This window comes from Triturus cristatus, chromosome 3_2, assembly GCF_964204655.1.
Source record: "Triturus cristatus chromosome 3_2, aTriCri1.1, whole genome shotgun sequence".
Classification (NCBI taxonomy): Eukaryota; Metazoa; Chordata; class Amphibia; order Caudata; family Salamandridae; genus Triturus; species Triturus cristatus.
The window spans coordinates 593,716,925-593,743,682 of NC_140584.1; the positions used below are offsets into that span (position 1 = coordinate 593,716,925).

Consider the following 26,758-nt stretch of genomic DNA (forward strand, 5'->3'; position numbering starts at 1 on the left):
TAGGTTCTAGTTTAAGTGACATTCTTAAAGCAGTCGATTGGTTAGCAGAATCTACATTTAAGTCTTTTACTATAAACCTATTTTTGATGTTGCTTCTGTGGTGGTTTCTAAGCTTCAAACAAGAATAATCGGAGCCTACGGTCCGGACATAAAATTCAAAATTTTCCAGCATTCACTACAAGAATTTTCAATTCTGTTAAGGACACCGAGGCGAGGATTATCCCATCCATTTCGTTGTATTTATCTCCATAAAGTTAATTGCGTATTTGCCTATTGTAATGGATTCTGTAAGTTTTCAATTCTTTACCTCCCTGACGACATTGTACTGGGTATGTTATGTCTTTAGTGAGGCCTGTGTTTGCGGCTTTGATGTTTTACTTCCTTACTAGGAACTGGAGACAATTGATTGCTGGATCGACAACGTTCCGAGGTTGTGTAGGTTCCCTGGTTGCTCTAGAATATGTGTCCGCTGGGGAAACTCCTTAAGTTTCAGCTAAAGGACATCGGGTCCCGTTGGACCGAGCTCTTCAACATATGCTCCTGTAGGGGCATATGGTGATGTTTGCTGTTGGTTGACGTCAGGGCTTTAAGTGGGCCGGGTTTCACCGGTGCTGAGCACCGGCAGTTTTTTAAAGGAGGCCTCGAAACGCGTATCTATTGGGCTCTGTTTTGTGCCTTGGCACCGGACAGCAGTGACAGCAGGCACATGGATGTGCGCTGATCACTTCTCACTATTGGAGAAGTTACGGCATGACATCATGCCAGGTGAGCGTTGTAAGGAAAGGGAAATCCTTTAAAGTGAGTCATTTTCTCTCTGAATTTCCCTTCTCTTTTTGAAACTCAGGAACAGCAACATTGTTGTGGTGTCACATGGGCTTTAAGTGGAAGCTTTTTAGGTCTCGCCTACGCAGTGCACATGCACTGCATAGGAGACCTTTAGCCGTCGTGCAGCTCTTTTTCCAAGCACATACTCGTGCTTGTGGCAGCATACAGCTTGCGGGAGTGCTCAGTGGCGCGCCACAAGCACGAGTATGTGCTTTGAAAAAGAGCTGAGTGCGCACGCACACACGCGTGATCGCTTTTACTTTCGCGGCCACGTCGGCCGCGCGCGCACTCACACACGCATGATCAATTTTAATTTCGCGGCTTTTCCAGTCTCCCCTTTGAATTTAATGACCCATAAAAAGCCCCCTTCTGCCTTTCCCGTTCTCCCCCCTCCTCGCCGTCCAATCTAACTCTGCCCCCTCTGTTTCTCCCTTCCCGGCCCTCTTCAATGTTTCTCTCCCTGCCTCTCCCCGCCCCCTCCCCTCCGCCTCTCTCTGTCCAGTCTCTCTCCCTTGCACTGTCTTCTTCTTTCCCTCCCCTCCTCTCATCCGTCGCTGCGTCTTAATGACCCGTAAAATGGCCTCTTTCATATGGATCTGAAAAGTCTTCCATTGTCTGCTGCGCTAATCTGGAGTGCTGTGCCCGCTTCGGCCGATGGTCTGCCGTTCGCCTTGCCACTGGAAACCCTGTGCACATGTGCACTACTATACCATCGACAAGCCTATCATCACATGAGTCAGCCATTCAGATGAACATGAGAGGAGTTAAACTTTATTCTTGGATATTCCTCGCTTGTGAGGGACAGTTTGTGTCTTTCCCCACCCCCCAATTGTGTGTGCTCATTATACTGGCATCGGTGATTGACCAGTTCTGACCAGTTCTTTTGCTCCCTTTGTGCGGTGGCCATGCCTCCCCTTCGTTAGTCGTGAGGCCTTTGAACGTTTCTGATTGTCTCAACTCATGCGTTGGCAGATGCAGTCAGTGGTACCGGTTTTTCTACAAGGTGCGTTCAGTTGCTTGTCACCATGTCGTAACAGTGCAGTCACTCATTACAATAACTACCAACCTAAACCACGGACGACGTCATTGTGGCAGTAACTAGCTCTGCAGCTCCGAGTAAGGTGACAGCACCTAGCTGTCCTGATCTGTACACTGAGGCTGCCGTAGGGACAACCTTCGACTGGGGTTAAAAGCAAGTGCAAACAGCACAGCTTCGACTCTTACCCTCTCAAGCACAGTGAAGCTGTTCTCAAACAGCACTCGGGACCTGGTTTGTTGTTTCTTCTTTCCATCTTTCTTTTATATTACCTCAAGTTATTGGGATTCAGACTCAACCACTGCTTTTGCATATGACACTTGAGCGCGATTCTCTGTACTTTTAATCCATCACGGGGCAGTCAGAGGGAGAGGGATAGACTGAGACTTGTGGACCAAGGTAGGAGGCTTAGATGGGCTCAGGTAGATGCAGCTGAATTTAATGCCGTTTAATTTAAAAATGGGGCTAAAGAATTTAGTGACGGCTTAAATCAGGAGGTAAGAGGGGCAGATTTGATGGAGGCTTTTCTTAACATTACGATAAGGGTCAGCAACATGTAGAGGGCAACCACATTGAGACGTATAACGGACAGTCCGCGGTGGTTTGACAGTCACTGTTCGCTGGCCCTGGGGAAACTGAAGGGGGCGCTCAAGCAGAAGCCTAGGGACAGGGAATGGGTGTGCGCATGTCGAGCATCCTATAAGCAAGTGGTAAAAAATCGTAAAGGCCTGTTGCAGAGCCTAGCTTGGGAGGAGCTTGAGGATGCAGCCCAGTTGAAGGACTCCGCACGGTTCTGGAGGACCATCAGCAGTCCTTGTTTCTCAGACCCGAATAAATCTGGGTTAAGTGCGAATATTCTCCCTGAACACTGGAGCCAGTATTTTCAAGGCCTGTATAACCATACCATAGATACACAGGAGGAACTGCAACCAACTGCTTGTTTAGCTAGCAGTGGACCGGTTTCTTTTTCTCTAGCAGAAGTAAGGGCTGGAATAGATGGCCTTACTAGACATAAGGCCCCAGGACCAGACGAGATTCCGCCCGACCTCTTTAAATGCATTCCAGAGGTATGGGCGCCCCTATTGACAAGGGTGCTAAACGAAGCAATAAGTTCCTCTATGCCAGATTCATGGTCATCTGCAATTATTGTGCCCATTTTCAAGAAAGGGGACAGGGACAATCCGCAATGTTACCGCCCAATATCTTTGATCGATGTATCAGCAAGGTTCTGGGTCGAGTAATCTTAAACAGGCTGATGGACTGGGCTGAATCCACTAATATAATCACTGATGTTCAATATGGGTTTCGCCCCGGTAAATCCACGGTAGCTCAATGTTTGAAACTTTACCTCATCCATTAGCGAAGGAGGGGGTCTTCTAGCTAGCGTTTATGGACCTCACGGCGGCATTTGACCGCGTGAACCGGAGGAAACTGTGGTCCCTGATGGCTAGTCAGGGTGTAAACATAGCTATAATTAACATCCTGCAGTCTCTGCATCATAATACCTCCGCTGCGGTAAGGTACACTCAGGAGGGGGACATCACAGATAAATTTGTATGCTCCAGTGGGGTCAGGCAGGGGTGCATACTGGTACCTTTCTTATTTACGTTGTATATTAACGGGTTGGATGCCGCCCTGCGTGATATTAAGACAGACCTGCCGAGGATAGGGAAAAGAGCAGTTCCTGTTCTGCTCTATGCAGATGACACTGTGTTACTTGCCCGTACCCCCCATGGGTTGCAGTTGCTAATCGATGGCTTTGTGAGGTTTATGGAGAGTCTGGATATGTCCCCGAACCTCACAAAATCATACGTGATGGAAATGGGGAACAAGAAAGGGAAATCGTACAATTTCTCTATTGGGTCACACATACTAGGTAAAGTCCCAGCATTTTCCTACTTAGGAATAATATTTGACGGACGATTAAGCTTTAAGCATTTACTCGACAATAAAGCCCTGCCTCTGATTAAATCAACAGGTGCAATCATGAACTATGGCCAAAGACTAGGGTATTGGACCCCGGACGTGATTTTAAAATTGTATAATTCCATCTGCTGCGCCAAGGTTTTGTGCGGAAGTGAGGTCTGGGGATTTGTAAAGCCCAACAATCTACAAAGGGAGGAAAATAAATACATGAGGCGCTTGCTGAAGATACCGAGCAGCACCCCTGCTTTTATAGCGCATGAAGAACTGGGGGCCGGGTACATCTCGGATATTATAGCAGTTAAACCCCTAGTAATCTGGTTAAAAATTTGGCTAAGCGAAGAGCCCAGACTGACAAGGATGGTGGTCCAGGACTGTCTCACACTGGACCACGCTATGAAAATCCCTTGGTTAAAATATGTGAGGGATGGTTTTCATAACTTGGGTCGCTCAGCCCTGTTCTCCGATATAGTCACTATAAGCCAGAAAGACAAGACGGACATTAAAACACTGTATATAAAGTTCAGTCAGTCACAACGGAAGACTACCGAATTATGAAAGGAGTCGGTCAGAAATTACATTTTAGTGAAGTCTACCCCGACTATAGCACCCTATCTAATCCTTTTGACCAGTCCTCATGAGAGGTTCTTAATAACTCGCTTAAGATTAAACTTGATAGACCAAATCCTGGGATCTCCAGGGGGTTTTATGAGAAATGTAGAAGAGAGAGGGCCCTGTGGCAGCGACGATCTGTCTCCACAGGATTCCTCTCATTTTCTTTTTATCTGCTCATATTATACTTACCCAAGGAGAAGGTTTTTATAGACTTTACTCAGGAATACTGGTATTAAGCAGATTTGTGTTGCTTTGTTATTTTTAAAAATGTCCTCAGATGTTTTTACCCTCCATTGTGTTGTAAATTTTTTAAAGATTGCATTTAAATTAAGAACCTCGAGAAGGATTTGTAATAATTAGAACTGAGTGTGTTGTCACATCTGAGTTTTGACAATTTTTATGGTGTTTTTAGAGGTTTTTTTATTCTAAAATGTGTATGTAATGCCTTTTAACCTAGGGTATGGACTATAACGTTAGCGGAGACATCAATATAGGGAAGAAATTTTGATATGTTTAATTCTGTTTTAACATTGTGAATGCTTTTATGATTTATCTCAAATCGAATAAAGAACTATAATAATAATAATACTTTTAGTCTCATTCTTTTCTGCCAGGACACCCCCACCCCAGTAACTTGGAGCAGTGTTTGATTTCAGGGCTTAATTTGACGAACATGTCCTGTACAGCCACATGCTGGGACTAGAACAGCATGCTCCAGGAAGTTATACTGAACTTTGCAATTAAACCACTGCTGATGTGATAGGCAGTAAATTGTCCTTTCATCACCAGCTCTGGAGTAATCTTGACTGGAAAGGCGAAGAATAGTTTTTTTTAAAGCTTTTTCTAATCTGTTCTGAATTTTCTCGCACTTATTTATCCACATGGCTTCTCTTAACATTAAAAAAGGAATGTACTTAAGAACACTTATGGCTTTTGTCAGTTGTCACATGAAAGTCCTCCACCCACGTGTTTTTTTCTAACATCCGACCCTCATTTTCCCCAAAACAAGTCTTTTTTTGATCCCTGGGTACTGTGCTTTGAGAGTCAATGACGTATACAACAAGCATTGGCATAGCCAATAGGTCTCGCCTTTGGGACCTTATAAGCGTTTAGCCATGCAACAGTTGATGTTGTTGCACCAAGGATATTGTGCTGCATAACTAAATACTTATAAGGTCCCAAAAGCGAGACCTATTGGCTATGCCAATGCTTGTTCAATATTATATACAAGTCATAGTTGCTGCTTATTTATCTAATGCAACTAACAACCATTGACAAAGCCAGTAGTCCTGACCTGTTGTAGGTATGATGTTACTTGTATCAGATTGAAATGAAGGATTCTTCTTATGAATGAAGTAAATCCAATGGAAAACAAGTAGAAGTAGTTTTGAAGATTTATTCAAGATAAAGCGATGACACCACTGGAGTGCGTCCTTCCTCTTCGAAGTCCAAACGGAATCTGTTAAGTGAGACCGTTCACACTTCAGGAAGGAGGTTGAACGCACAGGAATGCTTGTTTAATAAATGCTTATTTAAATCATAATCACACAGCATGCGTTCATAACAGCAACTACGCGCATGCAACCAACAGAATGTTACTACAGACACGAGCTCATGATGAGAATGAAAGCTCCTGAACATAGAATGCAGCACGTGAACATAAATAAAGTGTAATCATGTCAAACTAGAAATGTATACAACATATTACACAGATATCTGGATGCAATGACAGAAACAGCAAAATACAAGTCAGGTGGCACACTATGCTTAAGCACAGAATTTTATCTTAGGTGTTTTAAGCCACGCCCTTAATTACATTGGCCGCGCCCCTTTGAGAGACCCCCTAGTTTTTTCATCCCACTTAAAGCCCTGTTATTTTTTGCATATTTATATAGCGCGAACTCGACCCGAAGGTATTGGAGCGCTGTACATGAGCACCTTATTAACATTATAAATTCAGGCACGGGGAGATTAAGTGATTTTCCCAGAATCATAGGATGTGGACGCGACCTCGAGGCTCGAGCCCTGGTTTCCTGCCCCAAGGTCGGCAGCGCAGCCGACGGACCACATCCTCTCCCGTCGGCTGGTTGACGTCCTGTCAGTACAATCTTGAACGTTTAGTTGTGTGTCCTGGCGTTGCTGTGTCTCGTACTATTTATTTGTTTCCTTGGACTGGAGCAACGAAAAAGAAAACTGGACTGCTACGAGTGGGTTATATAGGACTGGGTCTCTATGGTTGATCAGGTGACTATGATGGGAGTCATGGGGAATGCAGTGTTTTGAAAGTTTTAATTTGATTGCCTGCAGCTTTTGTTTGAAGATAAAGACGCATAAGCCTGTCCCAAATAGAATTGAAAAATCTTGTTGGGAAAGCTGGAAAATGTTAAATGTCTTTGTGTCTTTGGGATACGTATGGACTACAGGTAGGGGCTAAAAAAACAGTCGCTAACTACACAATCTACTACCGGCGTCGTCTGCAACTCCAACTACAATTCCGGAACACTTGCATGCATAAGAGACCGGCTAGATGCTGACGATTGGTCGATATTGGGGTGGGCTGCTCGTTGATTGGCGGAGATCAGCTGCCTGGTTGGCTCGTGCAGACTCTCGTGACACAGTCCCCAGGCACAAACTTGCTTCTCCACATATCCCGTAACCTGCGCCAACCAGTCAGACAAGGCAAAAGGGCACGCCCGGGCCACGCGCCTGGCGGCTTTTGTGTCGTCACCGAGCGCGCGCGGCCCTGGCAGAATTGGAACGGATGGCTTTGGGTGAGGTGCGCGCTCGCAACGACGTGTTACGTCAGAGGGGTGGGCTGGAGTCGTGTCTGGACTCTGCGTTGGAGGTTGACGGGGGCGAGCGTGTGGGCTGATGCACAGGGTAAGCGCTCGTGGCCGAGGCGGGAAAGCTATCAACCGTCAGCTGTGCTTAGGAAGCACGAGGGATCGACCCCCACTAAATCCACTGATCCTGGTCGACCAGTGTTCACGCAGTGTCGTCGCTCCTGCCGCAGTCCCTTTTCTTAGGGCCCGGCCCCCCGCCCGCACTGGAGGTCAATGAACAACCCGCATAGCACGGTGAGCACCGCCGGTAGAAGGAGAGAATTGCCCCGAGGGTGGGGCGGGGCAGTTTGACATGTGTGAGGGTAGTGCTTGTGTGAATATTTCTGGGGCGTGAGTGTAAGCCCTCGTGTGGTGGGGGAAGTGCAAGAATCCGTGGACGTAGTAAGTGTGACGTTCTTTGGTGGGTGGCAATGACAGATCTGCGGTGAGGTGTATTCTTTTATTGACCCGAGAAGGCTGAAATGACCTTGGTGGCAACAGTGATGTGATGGGGTTAGTGATCGTAGTGGGAGGACTGGTGATGAATAGGGGTGGTTTAAGTACCTTGGTTCTTGCTAGGGCGGATTGATGGCCTAGTGAGGTCTGTGAGTTTTCGTGGTATACATTGAGTGGGCGAGGCCTCCTGCGTTTTAAGGGCTGCGATGAACGTTAGTTGGCAAGTGTAGTGTGCTTTCCTCGTAAGAACACTCAAATGAAGGACAATTAGGACCTGTGAGTTCAAATGCAGTGATAGGACCTGTGGGGACCGTGCTTTGGGAGACTTTTATGGTGGGTGAGGATATGGGCTCACTGTGACGTCCCATAGGGAAAAGTTTAGTCTGAATTTATTTGGTTGGGTAGTGTGGACTGTGGGAAGTCAAAATGGTCTGTGGGGCAGTGTGTTTTCCTAGTTTCAGGGCCATACGGGTTCAGTTCTGCGTTACCACATGTGATCTTGAGGGACTGTGCAAGGGTCAGTGTTCCGGAGAGCATCATAGCTTGATGCCCTCAATTGGAGTCGGGTTCAGCCTGAAGACATCTGGATAGGTGATAAGAACATCTGGGGTTTTCGTGAAGTCCATGACGTGGGTCATTGTCACGGCTTGTAGGGTAATATTGGTGCAATTAGCCCCTCGGGGGCTCATGTCACACCCGGCTGTTTTCCCTTTGTAGTTATACTTGGTCCAGCTAATCATTAATGTAAAACCTCTAGAGTGGTCATTGCATGTTCGGGGGAACTGTCTTATTTAAGATAAACATTAAAAATGTCCGTTTTTAAACATGTTTTCTGAAATAAGGACTAAAACTGCCATTCCTTTTCTTAGAAAAATATATTTAGACAAAAAGTTAATGTTTAAAAAAAAATAATTCCCAGGGCTTCTTGTATTAATAAGGAAGCCAGGTTCTACTTTCAGATGTCTGGTTGCTAAACTTCCTCTTATTGGTGGTACCGCCTCCGTCTAGTTCTTGGCCCCTGGTGATCTGAGTTGTGTTGGCCCATTCTACCATTTTGCTGGCCCACGTGGCTTCATTTCATGCTCGCGACCTAATGTCGTCTTTTGGGACCTTTGCTTTGTTTGCTGGGCTCTCCAGCCGTGCCGTTGACCTGAAAGGGTACTTATGAATTCGCTGTCATAGCTTGCGTACTATATAGATCACCAACCATTTTACCCCATGGTCCGGTCCAGCAGGTCTCTTTCCCCTCTACCCCATATTCTCCTCAGGTAGGTCACACGAAGAGTATTCTCATTTCGTCAGTGCACGCCTTTATTGTCCCCATACAGGGAGGGCTTCTGAGTTAGAACGCACCCCCCTCCGGCCTATTTCAAGCAATTTATACGTCTTTCCATGTTGTACCCGACCAACTCTACAAATTGGGCTCAACATGACCCCTCAAGGTATCAGGTTTATTGTTCTGTCGTGCTTTTCTTTTAGTATGCCGAAATGGACAATATGCAGTCCGGCCCTCCTGGTTCCTAACCTTTCAGTTTATTTTATTTTGCAGAGTTACTTAAAACCAATGCAATGCGTGCGTAAAATAAAAACCATGTGTAAAATAGTAATTCGCAATAATAAAGTTTCAGCATAGTTAAAATAAAAACCGCTTCTGTTGCTTACAAGTTAAGATACAGATATAAACATGCGAGAGCAGCCAATATAAGTTGACAGGTCATTGCAGCGATTGTTACTCCCACTGTGAAAATAGATAATTCAAAGTCTCCTTTGCCCCTAAACAGCTTTAGTGACAGTTTGGCATTTTTGCTCTGACAGCTTCAAGAAATCAGACTAGTCTGGAGTTCAATTGAGGTGATGCTGGGTCGAAGCAAGCCAAAACTGCTTGCCTCCTTGTCCGAATTCCCCTTTGATTAAATGGGATTTTTAACAGTTGCCTCCTTTCTTGAAATCTCTCTGTGCAAGAGCAAAAGGTGTGGATGATGTCGCCCTGGCCGTTTTTGCACAAACTGTAAAAGTCTGCACCCTTTTCCATGGTGGAAGATGCTGCATGCATGGTATCACTCTGAGTCGTAGCTTTAGGAATTTTAATTACTTTGCTTTTGGGTAGCCCAGGTTAAAATATTGTTGCGGGGCTAGAATCTTGTTAGAATTCAGCGTCATCCAGGCATGTGTTCTGGATGAAAAAGCAGCTTTATCCTCCACCAGTGACTGTTTTTTCAGCGATTTCCAGACTAGTTTCTTCATAGTTAAGTGATGGCACTGTGCATTCCAAAGGGGCGATAAACCTGTGCCAGTGCCTCCTGAAGATACAATCTTGCGGGTGAATTCGCCCTCTGTTGGCGATCTTGCCACAAGAGGTGGTTTAGTGAATTAGGGGTTGAGTATCTGATTTTGTTCCAACAGTTGATGTATACTCCATATCTGGCCCAGGTTTGCTTTAACAGGCCAATCTCCTGTCTAAGTTGCGCCGGGGAGGTGTAGTTCGGGAGGCTAAACATAGTTCTGTATGCTTTTACAAGTCTTTTATCCAAAAGATTGGTATCTCTTCCTCGCAGAGCTTCGCTACCATAGGTGATTGTAGGTAGATTTTTAGCCCATGCTACCGTTGGAAGCGGGCTCAGCGTGGGACCCAGTAGTTGGGCAGATAAACTTTTCATGGTTATGGCAAGGATCAGCCCTTTCCTTTTGATCTCTTCTTGTTGGCGGGTAAATGATCCTTCTTTATCAAAGTAGACACCCATATCCTAACCGGGCTACACATCCAAGTGTTTAGAATAGTTCACTGTAGTTTTGGCCAAGTAGATGAATGAACAACTTGTCTAGCAACTCTAAGCCGTTGTTAGGTCTCGCCTAGCGACTTTCCTTCACGAAGGGAGACAAACCATGTGCGCGCCCGGACAGGAGATGTGCACGCGTACGGACAGGAGATTTGCACTCCGTACGCGTGCACATCTCCTGTTCCCGGAGGCTGGCGCGCTTTCACTTTCGCGGTCTGTTTTCACATTTCAATGTATCCTATGATACAAGGGCGTGCGTAATTACGTACTTGTCACGTGATCTGGGTGGTGTCCTTCCGGCTTTTCCACAGAGGGGAACTGATCGTAAACAATTATGATTATTTCCTGTAAACTGTTGTCTGCTTCTTATTAGCGCGACTTTTGGTAATGGTGCGGTAAACCTCAGCTTCCTTGGATAAATGGTGGGAAAGCGGGGGCTGCCTCGGAGCGCAGTTTCCTCTGAGAGGAGGGCCAGCCCTGGAGGTGCTGACAACCATCTCTGCACTCCTTTCGCCGGATTTTTCTTTACCAAATCCCACTTTTCATCAAGTTTTTTGTTTACTGCTGAGGTATATGCATCTCGGAAGGCCGCTTTTTAAATTATTATTTCCAGTTTGGCAGCTACATAAAGCGCCGCGTTGTATCTCCTGCACACAGGACACCCAGGCTCTTCACAGGAGGCCTTGATATTAAAACTACAATCACCAAGCAGGCCTCAGAAGCCGGCGGAGGCATTGTAGTTAAAATGCCGACACCGGAGGGGAGAGAGATGGAGGGGGGAAAGGGGGTAGCCAACACAAAAAGGTTTTGTCATGTGGGGATCTTTTTTTAAAACTTTTCAGCTGCTATCTTCCTATTGGCTCATTGAAGCATTCCAGCAATGCTCCTGACAGCCTGGATTTTGTTTGAAGAAATGCAGTGCCATTTGCTCCAAATGTCACGTCCCTCCCCCGTCCCCCCAGTTTAAAAACATCATATCTCGGTTTTGCAGAGCCTCTTGATTTGCAAACAGATTTGATGGGAGTGATGCGCGCCCAAACCCCGCCCCTTCCTTCATTCACCACTCTGCCAATGTATAATTTATCCTCTGTGTAACACGCTGTCTACATGCTGCCTTATTTTTTACCAAACAAGACAAATCAGAGGATTATAATTCCAGAGCCGATTTTGCAGGGTCCCCACACCCCCTTTTTAGGTCTCGCCTGACCCAGCGCATGCGCTGCTCTGGCGAGACATTTAGTAGGTGGGTTTAGAAAATGCTACCCACATTTTTGTGCTGGCGACAAGCTACAGTGCACGATGGCGGGCACGCGCACAGCTGCTCCCCGCATTCCCCCTCCCTTCTTGCCCAGCCATCTGCCTTTCCTGCGCCAGCCTTCAGCCCCATACCCTTCCCCCCCGCGCTGCTGTGCGCGCGCATCCCTAGCGTGCATCATCGCGATCACTTTCGCTTTTAGAGTGATTGCGATGTGGGATTGATAGCTCCTTCACACTGAGGCCCACTGTGTCAACCAAAGGCTAACACTCCGCTCTCCTCGGGAAAATAACTCTTCCCCCTTCCCCTCGACTTTGGTGACAACCTAGCGCTACTTCCGTGCCGTAATAGGCGCACCTGATTGGCCACACTTCTGTTTTTTAGTTAGCTATCCTTATTGGTCCCTCGTGTTGTGTGTTTTGATTAGCTTTCCTTTGCTGCACTAGAGTAAGTGTAGCGCTGCACTTTCACAGCACCATCTTGAGGGAGACAGAATTGTGCTATGAACAATAGACCATCTACTTATATTAACCTTTCGAAAAGTTCTTGTTATCGTTACAGGCATGTGCCAGTGTGTTTATAGGATGAATCATTTTTAGCAAACCTACAAAGTAGTGGAGGAAAAAAATAAAAAAGAATTTTAATGTAGGTGCCATTGGCCAATCGACTGTTCTATGAATGAAACAACATTATTTTACAGTGTACATTTCTTCGCACCCGTAGGTCATTTTCGATCATTCTAAACATCGACATTTTTACTGAACGAAGCAATGAGAAAATTATTACCACTCATTCATCGTTAATCTTCTGTATATCAATGTCATGTTTTTGTACAAAATCAAACGCTTATTATCTACTTATTAAGGGCATCATTCCATTGTGTTCATTGAGGCCCTTTCTTACGGTGTCAAGTTTCTCAATACACTTTGCTTCACACAATGTGCTAAACTGTGTTCAATGGACCCTCCCCTGCAACGTGGAGGTATCCCTGCTAGCACTGTCCACGTTACATCGTCAACCGGGTGTTGCATAATTTAGAGGAATGAATTAGAGCTCTGACTGGGGATTTCTCCAAATGTACCTCAAGTGCGCTGCACCATAGATGAAAGGGGTAAAAGCCAGTGGCTCTTGTTATCTGACTGCTGTGTGTGCAAGCGCTCTGCCATATAAAACTGTAAAAAAAAAAAAAAAAAGCATTGGCATAGCCAATAGGTCTCGCTTTTGGGACCTCCTAAGTATTTAGTTTTGCAGCACAATATCCTTGGTGCAACAACATCAGCTGTTGCATGGCTAAACCTTGTACCTTATAAGTGTTTAGCCATGTAACAGTTGATGTTCTTGCAGCAAGGATATTGTGCTGCAAAACTAAATACTTATAAGGTCCCAAAAGTGAGACCTATTGGCTATGCCAATGCTTGTTTTTAGTGGTTCAGAGGCAGGTGATGCTAGTCAGTTGAGCGGCGGACCCGTGAGTGACAGCATACTATCTGTTGAAATAATGAGCCAGCTGACTGCTTTCATTACTGCGATTTATGCGCAAAATCCTGTGTGGCTGGAGGATGGCTCAGTGGAGGGAGGAGGGGTAAGAGGCGGGGTATGTTGCATTAGAGGCGCTTTTTCAGCATGACTTGATGTCAAGAGGTCGCTACAGTGCGCTTCTGACCAGCTGAAGGGCCCTTGTACGCAGCTATGTTGATGGTGAATGAAATATACCAATCTCGGTAAAGCTGCTAAAATAATGATATCTGTCATTTGTACGAGGCTCTGCTGTGGCATCGTGGCTGTGACTGTCCTGAGGGATTACTGGTCTGGTAAAAAGAGGCGTGTGGTTGTAATATGACATGTGTTGGGTAGGGTGACTAGGTGACCAAGAGTCCCGGGTTTTCACCAGCTGTTGTTGCAGATTTAGGAAATGTTGGCTCATGTCCCTGTTTTTAGAGGGGGTCGACTGAAACTTAGTGAGGGACAGTTATTGGGTGTTCTAAACTTGTGCTAGTTAGCAGCTGTTATAAGTAAGCAATTTAATTAACAGGTGTGATGCTGGTTTTAGAAATGACATGTTATTTATTTTCTTAGTGGTTCCTCTGTGTACCTGTGTTGATACTAGGTGTCATTCTGCGCAGCTCCCATGAAGTAAAATTGTAGTCCCTCTTATATTTTTGCAAAATGTCCCGGTTTTTGGTTCTCAAGATCTGGTTACCCTACGATATGTAAAAAGATTTAGGTTGGATTCACAGACGTGATCTGGTAGCATCATGGTGAACTTGATGCTACATGTGTGAATTGTTTATAGAAGTAGGTGAGAAGAAGTAGTGCTGATGAGAACGGGAAACAAGCATTTGCAATGCAATAGGTCTCGCATTTGCTAGAGTTTAAGCTATTGGCATTGTAAATGACTGCCTTTTATTTATCTGTTTTGAAAACCAAAACATAAATAAAAGGCATTCTCATTTACAATGCCAGTAGCTCAAATGCGAGACCTATTGCATTGCAAATGCTTGTTGGATTTGACTTCGTAATGTTACTAAACTACCCCGGGGTAAAAGTCAACTAATGATACCATTCAGTATGTGTCCGTGCACCCGCCTACGTTTAAGCGCATTACTTGCCCAACTTCGGTTTCATTTATCTTGTGACTGTTAACACCAGTCTGCTCTGCTAAGAACTGCTCATTCGTTACTCTTTTGTAACATGTTTTGTGACGGCGTTCCTGGGGATCATACTCAGTAGCTGCTGTTTGCACAAATATCTCTGTAGGGAAATGCAACCCGCTAATGCATCTTAATTGCTCTTACTAATGTGTAGCCCTCCTACGTTACACATAGTATTCTTATATTTCCTTTTAATCCTATTCCCTACTAACTTGATAAACACATTGCTTGTGTACAAATTCCAGTTGTTTCTAGTGTCAGACACGTGACCTTAATCCCTAAAGAAGTAGGTTTCTCCTAGTGGAAGTACTTTCAATAGGCGAACAGCTGAGTTTATTGTCACTGCTCTTTTGCTTGGTTCTTGTCTGATATTTATTTTATTGTTAGTTTTCAGTTATGTGGTTTGTTGTAGGCCTAAAGATTAAAAACTAAGGAAGGCGGGTACGTACTGCAGACGCACACTTTACCTTGATGTTTTGTGAAATGCTTCTAACGCAGCTGTATCACAGAAGCAAATTAGGTACGAATCGGCAGTTTTATGGGAATCTGCTTGGGATTCAAAGTACAGTGCATAAAAGCCTGACGGACACAAACTGACAGCGCATCCCTCACATTACCGACTAAGGTCTGAGCCATAGGAGAATACCAGCCTAATGACTCATCAGCTTGATTTTTTATTTTTTTTGTAGATTTTATTTTTTTTAAAGGTTGGATGGGACTAATGATTGGGATGACCTAAAGATCCAAAGCAGGTTACCAGACTGGGTGTTTTCCAGGATCACAGGGAACATGCATTATGGTTCATCAATTATGAACAGTGGCTCAGTTTGTTGGAGGACGCAAGTCTGCACTACAGATTGAACGCAGATGACTATGTAGGGCAGTATAGTTTTCTGTGACGTACTCAAAACAGTTTCAGTGCTTTAGACCGTGTACTATGCTTGGGAAGCACCACTGGTTACACAATTTGCCACCCTACCTCCCTCATTGTGCTTGACAGTGCAGTGATGTATTCCTTTTACAGTCTTCCCAAAGATCTTTGATAAAGTTTTATCTTTTTGTTACTCTGTAAGTAAATAGTGGCCACATCATACTGGATGCACATGCCTGATGACTGATAAAGCGTATGCATGCCAGCACACTTTTTTTTTTTTATGCCGCACAACATTGGCAAAAGGATTTTATTTTCTGCTAGTGGTGAACAGAATCAGCAAAAAGCAACATCAAAGCCAGTAGATCTGCATTGTTAACCGAACTGTTAGACTTATTGGCTTTGCCACTGCTATTTTTTTTTTCCTGCAGGTGCCATGTTAACAATTGCGGCCTATTCTTTTCTGTTGTCATTCTTTTCTTCCTCTATCTTTAGCCATTGTGTATCTTATGCATAGGTTGCCAGGCACTTAAAACTTCAGCCGCTGTGCTGTGACTGGATAATTTTTTCCCCCCGTTGCCCTCTTCTCTGGTGGCCTCTCCAATCCATACCCTCAGCATACTTGGCACATTATTATGATGGTGGTCGGTCAGACCGTCATCGTATCATGCAGGAGACCGTCCGAGAGAGTCTGCAGTCCCATTCACCCAATTATGATAAGACCGCCTGCACAGTGGTCAGAAATAGTTATTTACTACTGCGGCATGTGCTGCGGCCCAAGAAAAGTGGAATGCTAAAAAACTTTGTGGGCATCCATGCACTGTGTGCCAGGCACCATGTGGTGCTTGGCACACAGTGCATGGGTGTGTGGGAGAACACATGTGCCCCTCCCAGGCCACTTAGCAGTAGCCCACAAGGGACTAGGGCCCTGCTTGGTTCCTCAAAGTCAGTTTCTGTCTGCCTTTGCATGGCGTTCGGACCGCCATGACAATGCGGTCGGAAAGGGACAACCTAATCCCTACGGCGGTGCCTCCACACGCACCTCCTCCATTGTAGCGATAGGAGTCCAACCGCCACCTGCATGTCGGACAGACCACCACCAATGGCCTGTCTGTGGCGGTCCGCCTGCCATCGTAATTGGGGCCTAAGTCTTTATCTTTTGCTACTCACTACAACTGCCATGTATCCGAAAATCACATGTTTTTAAATGTCTTCCTTCTAATTCACCCTATCTTCTCCCCTGCCAGTCCGCAGCCCCTACTAAGCTTGCCACTCCCCTCTTCCAGCATACATCAGCCCCCATACAGTCGGATCTCGTTTTTGGGGCAGAGCCTCCTCTTGTCCTCAGCTGCCCTTGTGGTTACCTACTGCCACTTCTTAGATGTCCATTACTGCTGTAATGAGGTCTTTTCAGTCTTGAGGCTGGACACCTGCAGAAGAAATGGCTTTCGCAACCAATCCCACATTTCTCAGATGATTGCTTCAAACAGGAATGTCCTGTGATAGTTAAATGTTTAAAAAAAAAAAAATGTTTAAAGTCAGTGGAGTCTAGCTGTGTCCGGGATCGCCGTTCTCATTTAAATACGAGCATTTTCACAATGATGGTACAATTTTACATAATTTTATCTTGTTTTCCTGTGCTTTTAGATCCACTGTTAGGAATTTACTAAATGTGTAAAGAAATCTAGCTTTGTTTTAAATGTTTCACTAATGTGCCTATAATGAACACGACTATTAGTATTAGCCTTTTTTTTTGTTTAACACCCGTATATAAGTAATTTGTGAATTATCCTATCTCGCAGCATTAGGAACGAGATTGTAACCGGCCAGTGAGACTGCAGTCTGTTTTGTGGCACTTTAAGCCAGTGACTTGGACCAAGGCATACAATTCGAACCCAATGAGAGTGGCCCTGTTTCAATGAGTAATGAGGCCCATAAGTTCGACAGCTGCCAAGGTGTGAGGCTGCATTTAGCCCCCCTTTGCTGTCTTTCATCTAGTACTCCAATCCACTAGTACTCCAATCCACTTCCATGACCCTCCCAAGCAGTCTTCCTCTGGTAGACTTCTGTTTCTGGGAAAGCCTTCAGACCAGAAACAACACTTTCAAACAGGGTTATATAGATTTAAAGTTCTCATTTTGTATGTACTTGAGTAGTGCTTGCTTCTCCCAAAATTGTTACATTCTATGTTGAAACTTTATTTTCTTTGTTGCTTACTCTTTCTCTTTGTCTGCTTCAACTGTGTGTTCTTTGTACCTGCCAGGGTCTGGTCTTCACCCTGCTTTTCCCAAGTTCCTAATGAGGGTGTTCTTTGGCTCCTCAGTGGCATTTTCTTATCCCATGCTCACCCAATATTTTTTGTTCTACCGCGTTGTCGTTTTTGCTTGCCTCATGTTATTTGGTGTGGAACACAAGCATCCCAGGATCAGTTTCACCGGAGCTAGGGCTCTTCAGCCAGGTATAACTTGGTTCAAGTGACCATGTGTGAAACTAGGACATAACCGGTTCCTGGGTTGCTTGTGCTCCGATTCAGGGGGTGGGCTAGATGGTTCCAGTTGGAGCATGGTTAAGACTGATTTTCATATGGCTGGGTCCAAACTGAGGTGGCATGGTGTGCACATAAACATTGGACTGATGCGACCCTGAGTGATTACAAGTGGCTGATATTAATTCAAGCATTCCATCTATCACCGTCCTATTTTAGGCATTTTTAATAAGTCTTATTTAGAGAATTCTCAAAACTGACTTCACATCATGGATTTGTTGGTTTGATATCCTTAATCCCCCAGTGCTTTTACATACTATAGTGTCGTCCTGAAGGATTTGTGCCTTCAGGCTCATGTGGTTTGTTGCGTATTAAGGAAATCCTCCTTTCATCTTATGCTTCCGACATCTTTTGTTTGCCAGCAATTATTTTTACAGCTGATTGAAGTTGTGTAGTGTGTCCTTGAGGACAGATTTTAAAAGCCGCATACCCTGGCCCACTTCCTTTGTATAGTTACATGTACCAAATTGGATCTTTGACTCTAGTGTAAGCTTAAGCTACAAACGTGTGCTATGATCTATTTCCTGTCTATTGTGAGATTTGGTCATATTAAATATGCCTGTTATTAAAGTTACCCCAGCATTTTGGACCATTTGTAGCTTAATAAAAGGGAATCCACCTAAAAGGCTAACAAAGCTAACTATTGGTCCAACCACAAACTGGCGGGAATGGACCGAGGGTAAGTGATAACTATATTCCTCAATATGTATGTACTGTGGAATAGTAATTCAAACTCACGGTTTCATATAGTGCCCTACCCAGCGTGATCCACGTTCTGACTCTTGTAAAATCATTCATGGGCACAATCCCTTAATCTTGAACTGTTTGATCTTAAATTAGCATTCCATCTAATTTAAAACATAAACCAGTTTTGCTTTGGTTATAACTGCAGGATTTGTTTCTGTAACCCTGTTATCTCATATTATTCTGGTTCTGCTCCTGATTTCTATGTAAACTAATAATGCTTCTTGAGTTAGTGGATTTAATTCAGTGTGTTTTTTTTTAACTGCCTGTGGCGACTGATGTACATTTTCACCTTCAGCACCTTTTCGCTTTCTCATGCTGTTTGAGTTGTACTTTTCAACATTCTATTTTTTTTTCTGCTCAAATGTATTAAAAATGAACTCTGTTCACTGATAGCTAGTGGACGAAACAAAGGTAATAGATCATCTTGCACTTGTTTACTCTCCTCTTCAAGCATTAAAGAGGAAGATTTTGCTCAGATAGTAGTAATACTGACAGTTAACGTAAGGTGGGATGGGCTTTCGTTTATAAGAATAAACAATTTCCATACTTGTTTAGGCCTAATTCAGACCTGTTTGAATGAAGGGGCCCATCTCTGTTACAAAATAGTTTTTTCGTAATCCACGTTTTCATCGGACACTGTTCTCAAAGTAACAGTTTTTTGAAGAATGGTATTCAGGGCTTAAAAGAACCCTAAGCATTTGTAATCTTTTCTTTTATGTCTTAGTAAAGAGACTTGCATAGAAGATTAGTGTACAGTACTGTTCTGTAAGGCTGTCTGTCGATCGCAACTTGGGTCAGCCCTGGAAAGTATCACTTGATGCTGCTGTTTGAGTGCATCTTTCCTAATTAGATGGAGCATCTGCATTGCGTGCTTTACAACTACAAATCTTTGTCTCTTGAATCAAGTTGCTGAACTTTCCTCCTCCCCTCATGTAAATGATTTTGATTACTACCTCCTGCCCCATCCCACTTTCTTGTCTCTTCTCATTCCTCTAGCTCCTGATTCCATCTTTTTCCCAGGTCCTCTGTTTCTTCCACCACCCAATGCCTTCCTCCATTTTGCTCCTCTATATCTCCCTGTTATCCCATCTTGCCCCTGAACTCCCTGCCCCAAGAACGCCTTCTCATTCGTGTCAGCAGGACCTAGTCGTGTTTGTTTAGGTCTGGTATTGGCCAATACCTTTTGATTTTGACTACAATTATACGTACAATATACTTGCATATAGTGACTTGCACTCAATCCTATTCATTCATTGGTCTTTTATTGTCAGTCTCATTTAGCTTTTGCCCACTGCAGCGTGCAGCAGTGGGTCTGCCGATCTAAGTCATTGGATAACTTCGTTGTGAATGATGTAATTCCACTCTTACACAACGATCACACCTACATACAACAGTTTCCTACATTGCCTGGACTGCTGTGCCAAATATGTGCTTTTTGAGTAAAAATATTTTTGATTTTAGCCAAACATTGAGAGCAAAAAAGCTGGTAGCAATACCAGGCCCATTGGTTTTGCTTTTTTTTTTTATTGAGTATGAAATGGGAGACCCCTGTCATCGTGTCGTCTTTCTTTTCTTATTATTTCAAAGGTAAAAAAAGCAGTCTGTAATTCAGGCATACTTAGTGCTGTTTCTGAGGTTTTTGTGGCAAAGGACCTTTCATTATTATCCTTTGTTTATTTCTATATCAAAGAAATTATGGCACTAAAGTGGAATCTCCCTTGCCATTCGACCTTCATTTCACATAGAAACAAACTGGACTGTAACCAAGGAAAGTCAGAATTCGATGAAGAATGCCTTGCCTACATGTGTCTGGCTTTAACATGCTAAGTTTTTTTTCTGAGCTAGCACATTAAATGTAGGCTGGTTGGTGTTTCCAATGCAAGGTCTTTGTAGTAGAGTTTTCGATAATTAGTATACTAGCCTTGTTCATATTACCATTATCTGGCGAGATTTTGCAACCTAATTGAATTTTAGTCGCATATAAATGCCCACTGTTTGCATAATTTAGTCACGTGGATGCTGGTGCATACTTCAAATGGGATCTGGTGATTAGATTACCATTGTAACTGCTGAGCAGCAATCACCATGACTTATATCCATCTCTATGCTCTCCCAAAATAGTTTCCAATATTTTTGTAACTTACTTTCCACATCTGTCTCTAATGCACCGAGGCACTTTTGAAGTTGGAGCAGTTCTGATTATGAAAATGAGTGTCAATTTACTGCAACTCAGACTGTATTTAAATGTTTTTGTAATTTTTTTTTTTTTGTATCTGTATGGTTGTAATGCTTGTCCCCTTTCCATTAAGGTGTCTGGCGCCCAAATAAGTTAAATCAGCTGATAAGGCTTTCACAGGAACTTGATTCTATTAAGTTGCTGGCATGGTGGTTCATATTTTATATGTAGGCTCTGTGTTAAAAAAAAAAAAAACACGAACACCACTTCCCCAGCATACTTAGTACACCCCTTTGGTTAACCCCCGCCACACCGCTTAACTTTTTTTTATTTTTCTGTACAGACCAGCACAAAAGTTGGCATGCCAAAATACTAAGCAAGCACCATGTTTCTGAGGTTTCATCAATAGGGGCCAAATTCCTAGGCAAAACAAAAAGGCCTTTACATTGTAATGTCTTTTGAACTGTAACTAGTGTTTCTGGTATTGTATATATTGCACTCGTTCAGTCATACCCCGTGTGCTTGCAAATCTCTTAATGGATTTTGGGGGAACAGAAGTAGTTTCTGCATACCAGTCTCGGAACATGTTTGCAGAGTTGCTAGTGAAGGATCTTGGTGTGAGCTGCACAATCTATTTCTGTAAGTCTAATGACCTTGGTAGGGCATTGAGCTTGCAGCCGCACTTGCTGCACAATCGTAGTTTTAAAAGGGAGGTAGTAGAATTTTAAAGTAAAATGCTTAAGGCCATGAATAATCAACAGGCATTGAAAATGGCTGTAGATATGGCTTTAAAGGAATGTTATATGGTAATGTGAAGCTTTACAAGTAGATAGCATGGGGATGGATATGCATTTGTGTGGAAGCAAAGAACTAAAGAATAATAGTAGCGTAGGTTAAAATTTCAGGCAACACTTGCACTGTCAAGTTAGACCGAAAACAAACATATGTGGGTTAATGACTACCCTCCTCCAATCTGTGCTGTTGTGGGGAGGGGGAGGGGCGGGGAACCATAAATTATTTAGTTATCTAAGACACTTTTATAGCATTACAATGTCATGTGTGTGCCCCTGAAAGTTCAACTACAGGCAGGGAAAGCACTTTTTTTGTGTAAGTACAACTTCTGCCTAGTCCAAACATCTTCCTGGCTCCCAACATGAGGGCAGAGCTCTCGTGTGATACTCACGTATTTGTCTGGCAACAGCTGCGCTGTCAGGTCGGACCATAAAAACCCGATGCCGTCTCTGGATGTTAATTACCAGGACAGCAAGTACGTCGGGGGAAAAAATGGAAACAAAAAAAAATCGCCATTCTCTAATCTTGGCACAATTGTTCATTCTATATGTGCCGTTTTTGTGTGCTGCACTTAAACGTAGACGTGTACAGAAGTAAACCCGTCTGAAGTGCAGTGACGAGTGGAGCACCGTGTGTGAAAGGTTCTTGTGGGGGGGTGGGGGAGGGGTTGTTGCTTGACAGGGGCAGCTGTCTGCTTAACCCATTGCTACAGATTCTTTAAAATGTACAGAGTGGGTTTTTTGCCTCACCTAGAGGAGTATTACTCACCTCATGCCATTTGTTGTTTGCAGTATCATTCTGCCTTCCATTCTATTGAAATGTGCACTCAATTTCACATTCTTCATCTCATATATACATTCACACCCGAAAATGATCCTTTTATGGTTCTTTTTTTTTCTCCCGCATTGGCAAACCCAGTAGGACTGTCTTCAGTATGATTAACGGAATCTGTACATACTGTAAATGTTAACTATATTTAATTCGTTTGCTTAAATGTTGGCACATTACAGCCAAACCTGTTGCCTTTGTCAATGCTATTGTTTCCTGTAAGGCTGCTTGCAAGCTGAATTGTACCATCTGAATACTGGAAATTAGATGGGATAGTTTTGAATAAAGTTACCCTTATTAAAGACTGTCATATTCATGGGAGCCATTGGGTCTCCGCGGAACTGGGTCTGTAGTTTCATAATGGATTAGCTGCTGTTTCTGGTTCTGCAGATCATGCAACCTCTTGCACTTGTCTTTTTGCATTTGGAGAACCATATAAGAATCCAATGTTCATGTAATCAGTCACAGACATAACTATGGTGATCTTATCAGTGGTTCATATCCAGTGCGTAGAAACTCTCACCATGTTTGTAAAAGTAAGTAACGTAAAATTGAATCCTCACCTTTTTGTGTGTGGTTATGTAAAAAGTCCTAGTTTTCGTAAAGTTTCAATGATGGTAAGGACACAGAGGCTCAGCATATGTATTTCTTTCTCCATTTTATTAGCTCAACATGCCAAAAAACAAGTATTACAATTATCATGCATTCTGGAAACAAACATGAGTCCACCATTTAGTATCTCCATATAAAACCGTCTGCAAGAAAACTTGTTTACTTTTTTTTACTTCCTGCTGCCATGTCCATCTCATAATGTACCATATATCCTACTGGTAATCTTGCTTCTGCTTTATTCCTATGGAAATAACATAGACTTAAGAATTCCTGATCTTCCATTGTATCCACATTGTGTCCTTAACATGTCATAATTATATGCACATACTTTTCCTGGATACATTTATCATACAGTTATGCTGTACATTGCTCAGTCCTTGTAAATCCTGGGTGGGATCAACCCTCCATGAGGTGCCTCGTTGCATAATCCTTGCCTCAATGCCCTTAATAGAATCGAAACTTTCCTCCATAAAAGCCAGGAAATGTTATTTTCCAAGTCAGTACATGATGCTCGGATTATGCAGGTTTAAGGTTGACTGATCGCTAAGGATAACGCCCCTATCACCAGCGTGAAATTAATCAATCTTTTATATGACTGTGGACAAGTCGGCCACATTTGGGATGTCTTCCAGTTTGCTTTCTGAAGCAAATGCCTTAGAGTCCATCGCCCTGCCTACCAAGTGTACCCCAAAACAGAAGGTATTGGTGCCTGCTTTGCTCGTAACCCAACAGACCCTCTTGCGATTGTGGAGGGTAAAACCATTTTTAGTGTTTATTAGAGATCAACAATTGACTTGCACCCGTAGATCGCAGGGCAGTCCTGTTGGATAGCTTTAATGCATCTCTCAAAACGATCAGAAAACTTAGCTATTTAACAACCATAGCATTAGATTTGAACAATGAATGCCAGATCCTGTAGCAATACTGTCTTGTGATTCACCAGCAGGATATCGTCCATATACAAGTCTGGCACCCCTTGTCAGTTACAGTTCTGTGGTTAGTTTCCACACTTTTGTGAAGCACCATACTGCGGAGGTGTGGCCAAAGGGCAATGCCCGAAACTTGTTTACCTGTTGCTGTCATATGATTTAAAGAATCCTTCTGTGAGGTGCAAAAACAGGAAGCAAGAGATGTGCATCCTTCAAGTCCAGTCTGACCATCCAATCGTTTGGTGACAGAATGTCCCCGAAAAAATGCATACCTGAAATTAAAATGGAGATAAACAAGCTGTTCATTCACTTCTATCTAGTTAATCACCAGCCAGTGACTTTGGCTGTACGTTGCCACTAGGAGTATTGCTGAGAAGTACTCCTAGGTACAGCTGTGGCACTTGGCCCGCTGCCCCATAAATAGAGGGGCAGTCTTGAGGGGAATTAAACCCCTGGAGATGTTTGTGGGTATGCACCTAGGGACTTGAGGTATGATGTCCCGCACATACAAACTATGGGGTAGGCGGAGACCCACCCATAGTGGCGATATGAAGTTAATTTGTATAGGGCTTACAGAGGGAGGTTCCTGATGAGACCTGGGATAGGCTGTGGAAGGACCTGCCCAAACATCTTAGAGCAGTCTCCCACAGAGGAACCGCTTACAAAGTAATGTTTCACTGCTATGTGGCTCAAAATAGGCTACAAAGTATTTACCTTGATGTAAACAATAGACTCTGGAAATGTGGTGTGGAGACTGGGACGATGTTACACATTTGGTGGGGCTGCTCAGAAATTAAGGTATTTTGTAAAAACGCACTAACCCATAATGAGGTTATGGTGTACCAGATACCTGTGAAATCCGGGGTGGTACTGTTTGGCCTGAGTGAGGAGCTAGAGAAACAAGCATTTGCTATGCAATCGGTCTTGCATTAGTGAAAGTTAGAGCTATTGGTGTTGCAAATAACAATTGTTTTTCTTATGTTTTTTGTTTGCAATTGACTGATCGTTTGACCGATCTCAATACCTAGGAAGGAAAGAGGATGGAGAGGAAACGGTGGAAAGCAGGGGTGGTATGAGTAGTGTTTTGAAAGAAAGCGGAAAGACTGAATTTAATGGGATGAGGGTCTATTGCATCAAGCTAAGGACGCCAAAACCAAAATTTGAAACTAACAGACCACTGGATGTGATGGGCTAGCAGAAAGTCCCTCTGTGTATATATTCACATTTATTTATAATCTTATTAACTACTTGAAGCACCTGCAGCTAAAACTGTCTCTGAGCCAGACCTAAAACGTAGAACCATATTGTGTCTATAAACCAGAGCCGTTAATTGATTTGTGTGACTAGAGAAAAGAGATGCTGCCTTTGGGGAAATTCTATTTCTTTGAGGGAGCTAAAAGATTTGAAGGTCGAACTGTGGACTGTGAAGGCCAAGCAGTGATAATAAAATGTTGTCTTTCCCCTTCATTAGATTAGACATTACCTTTTTCAAGGCGGTTGCATGGCAGGGGTACTTACTGTAGGGCATTCAGTTGAGCCAAGAGTCGCTAGCACACATCTGAATGCTGGTCTCCAGGGAAGAGCTGGGGAAAAACTTAATGAATTTAATATGCATGTGAAGAAATAGAGATGTGATGTTTTACATGAACATAAAGTAAATTTGATATTGTATTGTAATTGCATTTGTATAGCGCTTACTGCCCCTGATGAGGCGTCGAAGCACTTTTCGGCGAGTAGCGCGCTACTCCGGGACCCATAGAGGATTAGTGTTGAATTAGTATAGTGAAACATGCAAGTACATTTTAAGTGGTGGATATGTTAGTCAGTTATTTGGATTCGGAAGGATCGCAGAAGGATATCAGAGGAAAAGAGGTTTGTATTTATATAGCGCTTCTTACCCGTGATGGGGTGTTGAAGCACTTTTTTTGGCGTGTAGCAAGCTATTCCAGAAACCCATAAAGGATTAGTGGGGAATTAGTATGGTGAAATGAAAGTAATTTGAGTGGTGGATATTAGTCAGTTATTTGGAGCTGGAAGGATAGCGGAGGGATAGAAGGGAAAGAAAGGTTTGCATTCATATAGCGCTTGCTACCTCTGATGGGGTGTTGATGCGTTTTTCTGGCAAGTAGCAGGCTACTCTGGAACCCATAAAGGATTAGTGTTAAAAATTAGTATAGTGAAATATGAAGTAATGTGAGTGTATGTTAGTCAGTTATTTGGATTGAGAGGGGTTGGGGAGGGGTAAAAAAAAGGGAGAAAGGTTTGCATTTCTATAGCGCTTGTAACCCTGATGAGGTGTTGAAACGCTTTGTTGGCGAGTAGCACGCTACTCTGGAACCCATAAAGGATTAGTGGTGAATTAGTATAGTGGAATATGGAATTAGAGAAGTGAACATGTTAGTCTGTTATTTTGATTAAAAAGGATAGTGGAGGGATAGAGTGAATGATTTATTTTTTTAGGTCAGAGCAGTAGGAGGAGGCTTTTGGATGAGTATAACGGGGTTTTTGAAGGGGAGGAGTCAGAGGGAAGAGTTTAGAAAGGTTTGTTGTGGGGGATAGGTATAGTAAAAGAAGTGTCAGATGATGTAAGGAGGGGTCGAGTAGGAGAGAGTCAAGGAAGGGTTATTTTTGGGAATATAGTAGTGGTATGGGGTTTGGGATAAATGAGAGAGGGTGTAGAGAATGTAATGATAGATGTATAGGGTGAGAGAGAGGGTAGTGCATTGGAAAGAGCAGTAGAAAGAAGTTTGAGAAGTCAAAGTAGGGCTAGAAGATATATTGAGAGAAGTATAGGCTGAGAAATAAGGTAGTCCATTGGAAATGCTAAATTAGAAAGTGATAAATATATAGATCAATAAGTACATTGAAAGTATATAGATGCATAAAGGAGGTAGGTAT

General features: G+C 43.5%; 1 protein-coding gene across 11 annotated transcripts in view; it reads left to right on the plus strand.

The window, feature by feature from the left end:
• Positions 1-7,010: 7,010 nt before the first annotated feature.
• PTP4A2 (protein tyrosine phosphatase 4A2) overlaps positions 7,011-26,758 on the plus strand; it is a 216,412-nt gene continuing 196,664 nt past the window's right edge. For 3 of the 11 annotated variants that reach the window (XR_014979958.1, XM_085648458.1, XM_085648466.1), the window contains exon 1: positions 7,118-7,476. Coding sequence is in view for 2 of the 11 variants with exons in the window: in XM_085648467.1 (XP_085504593.1) it covers positions 7,456-7,476 (21 nt within the window). In the remaining 9 variants the exon portion in view is untranslated. Of the gene's footprint in view, positions 7,477-26,758 lie in introns of all 11 variants that reach the window. The other 8 variants (XM_085648459.1, XM_085648462.1, XM_085648463.1 and 5 more) reach the window with 7 other exon arrangements.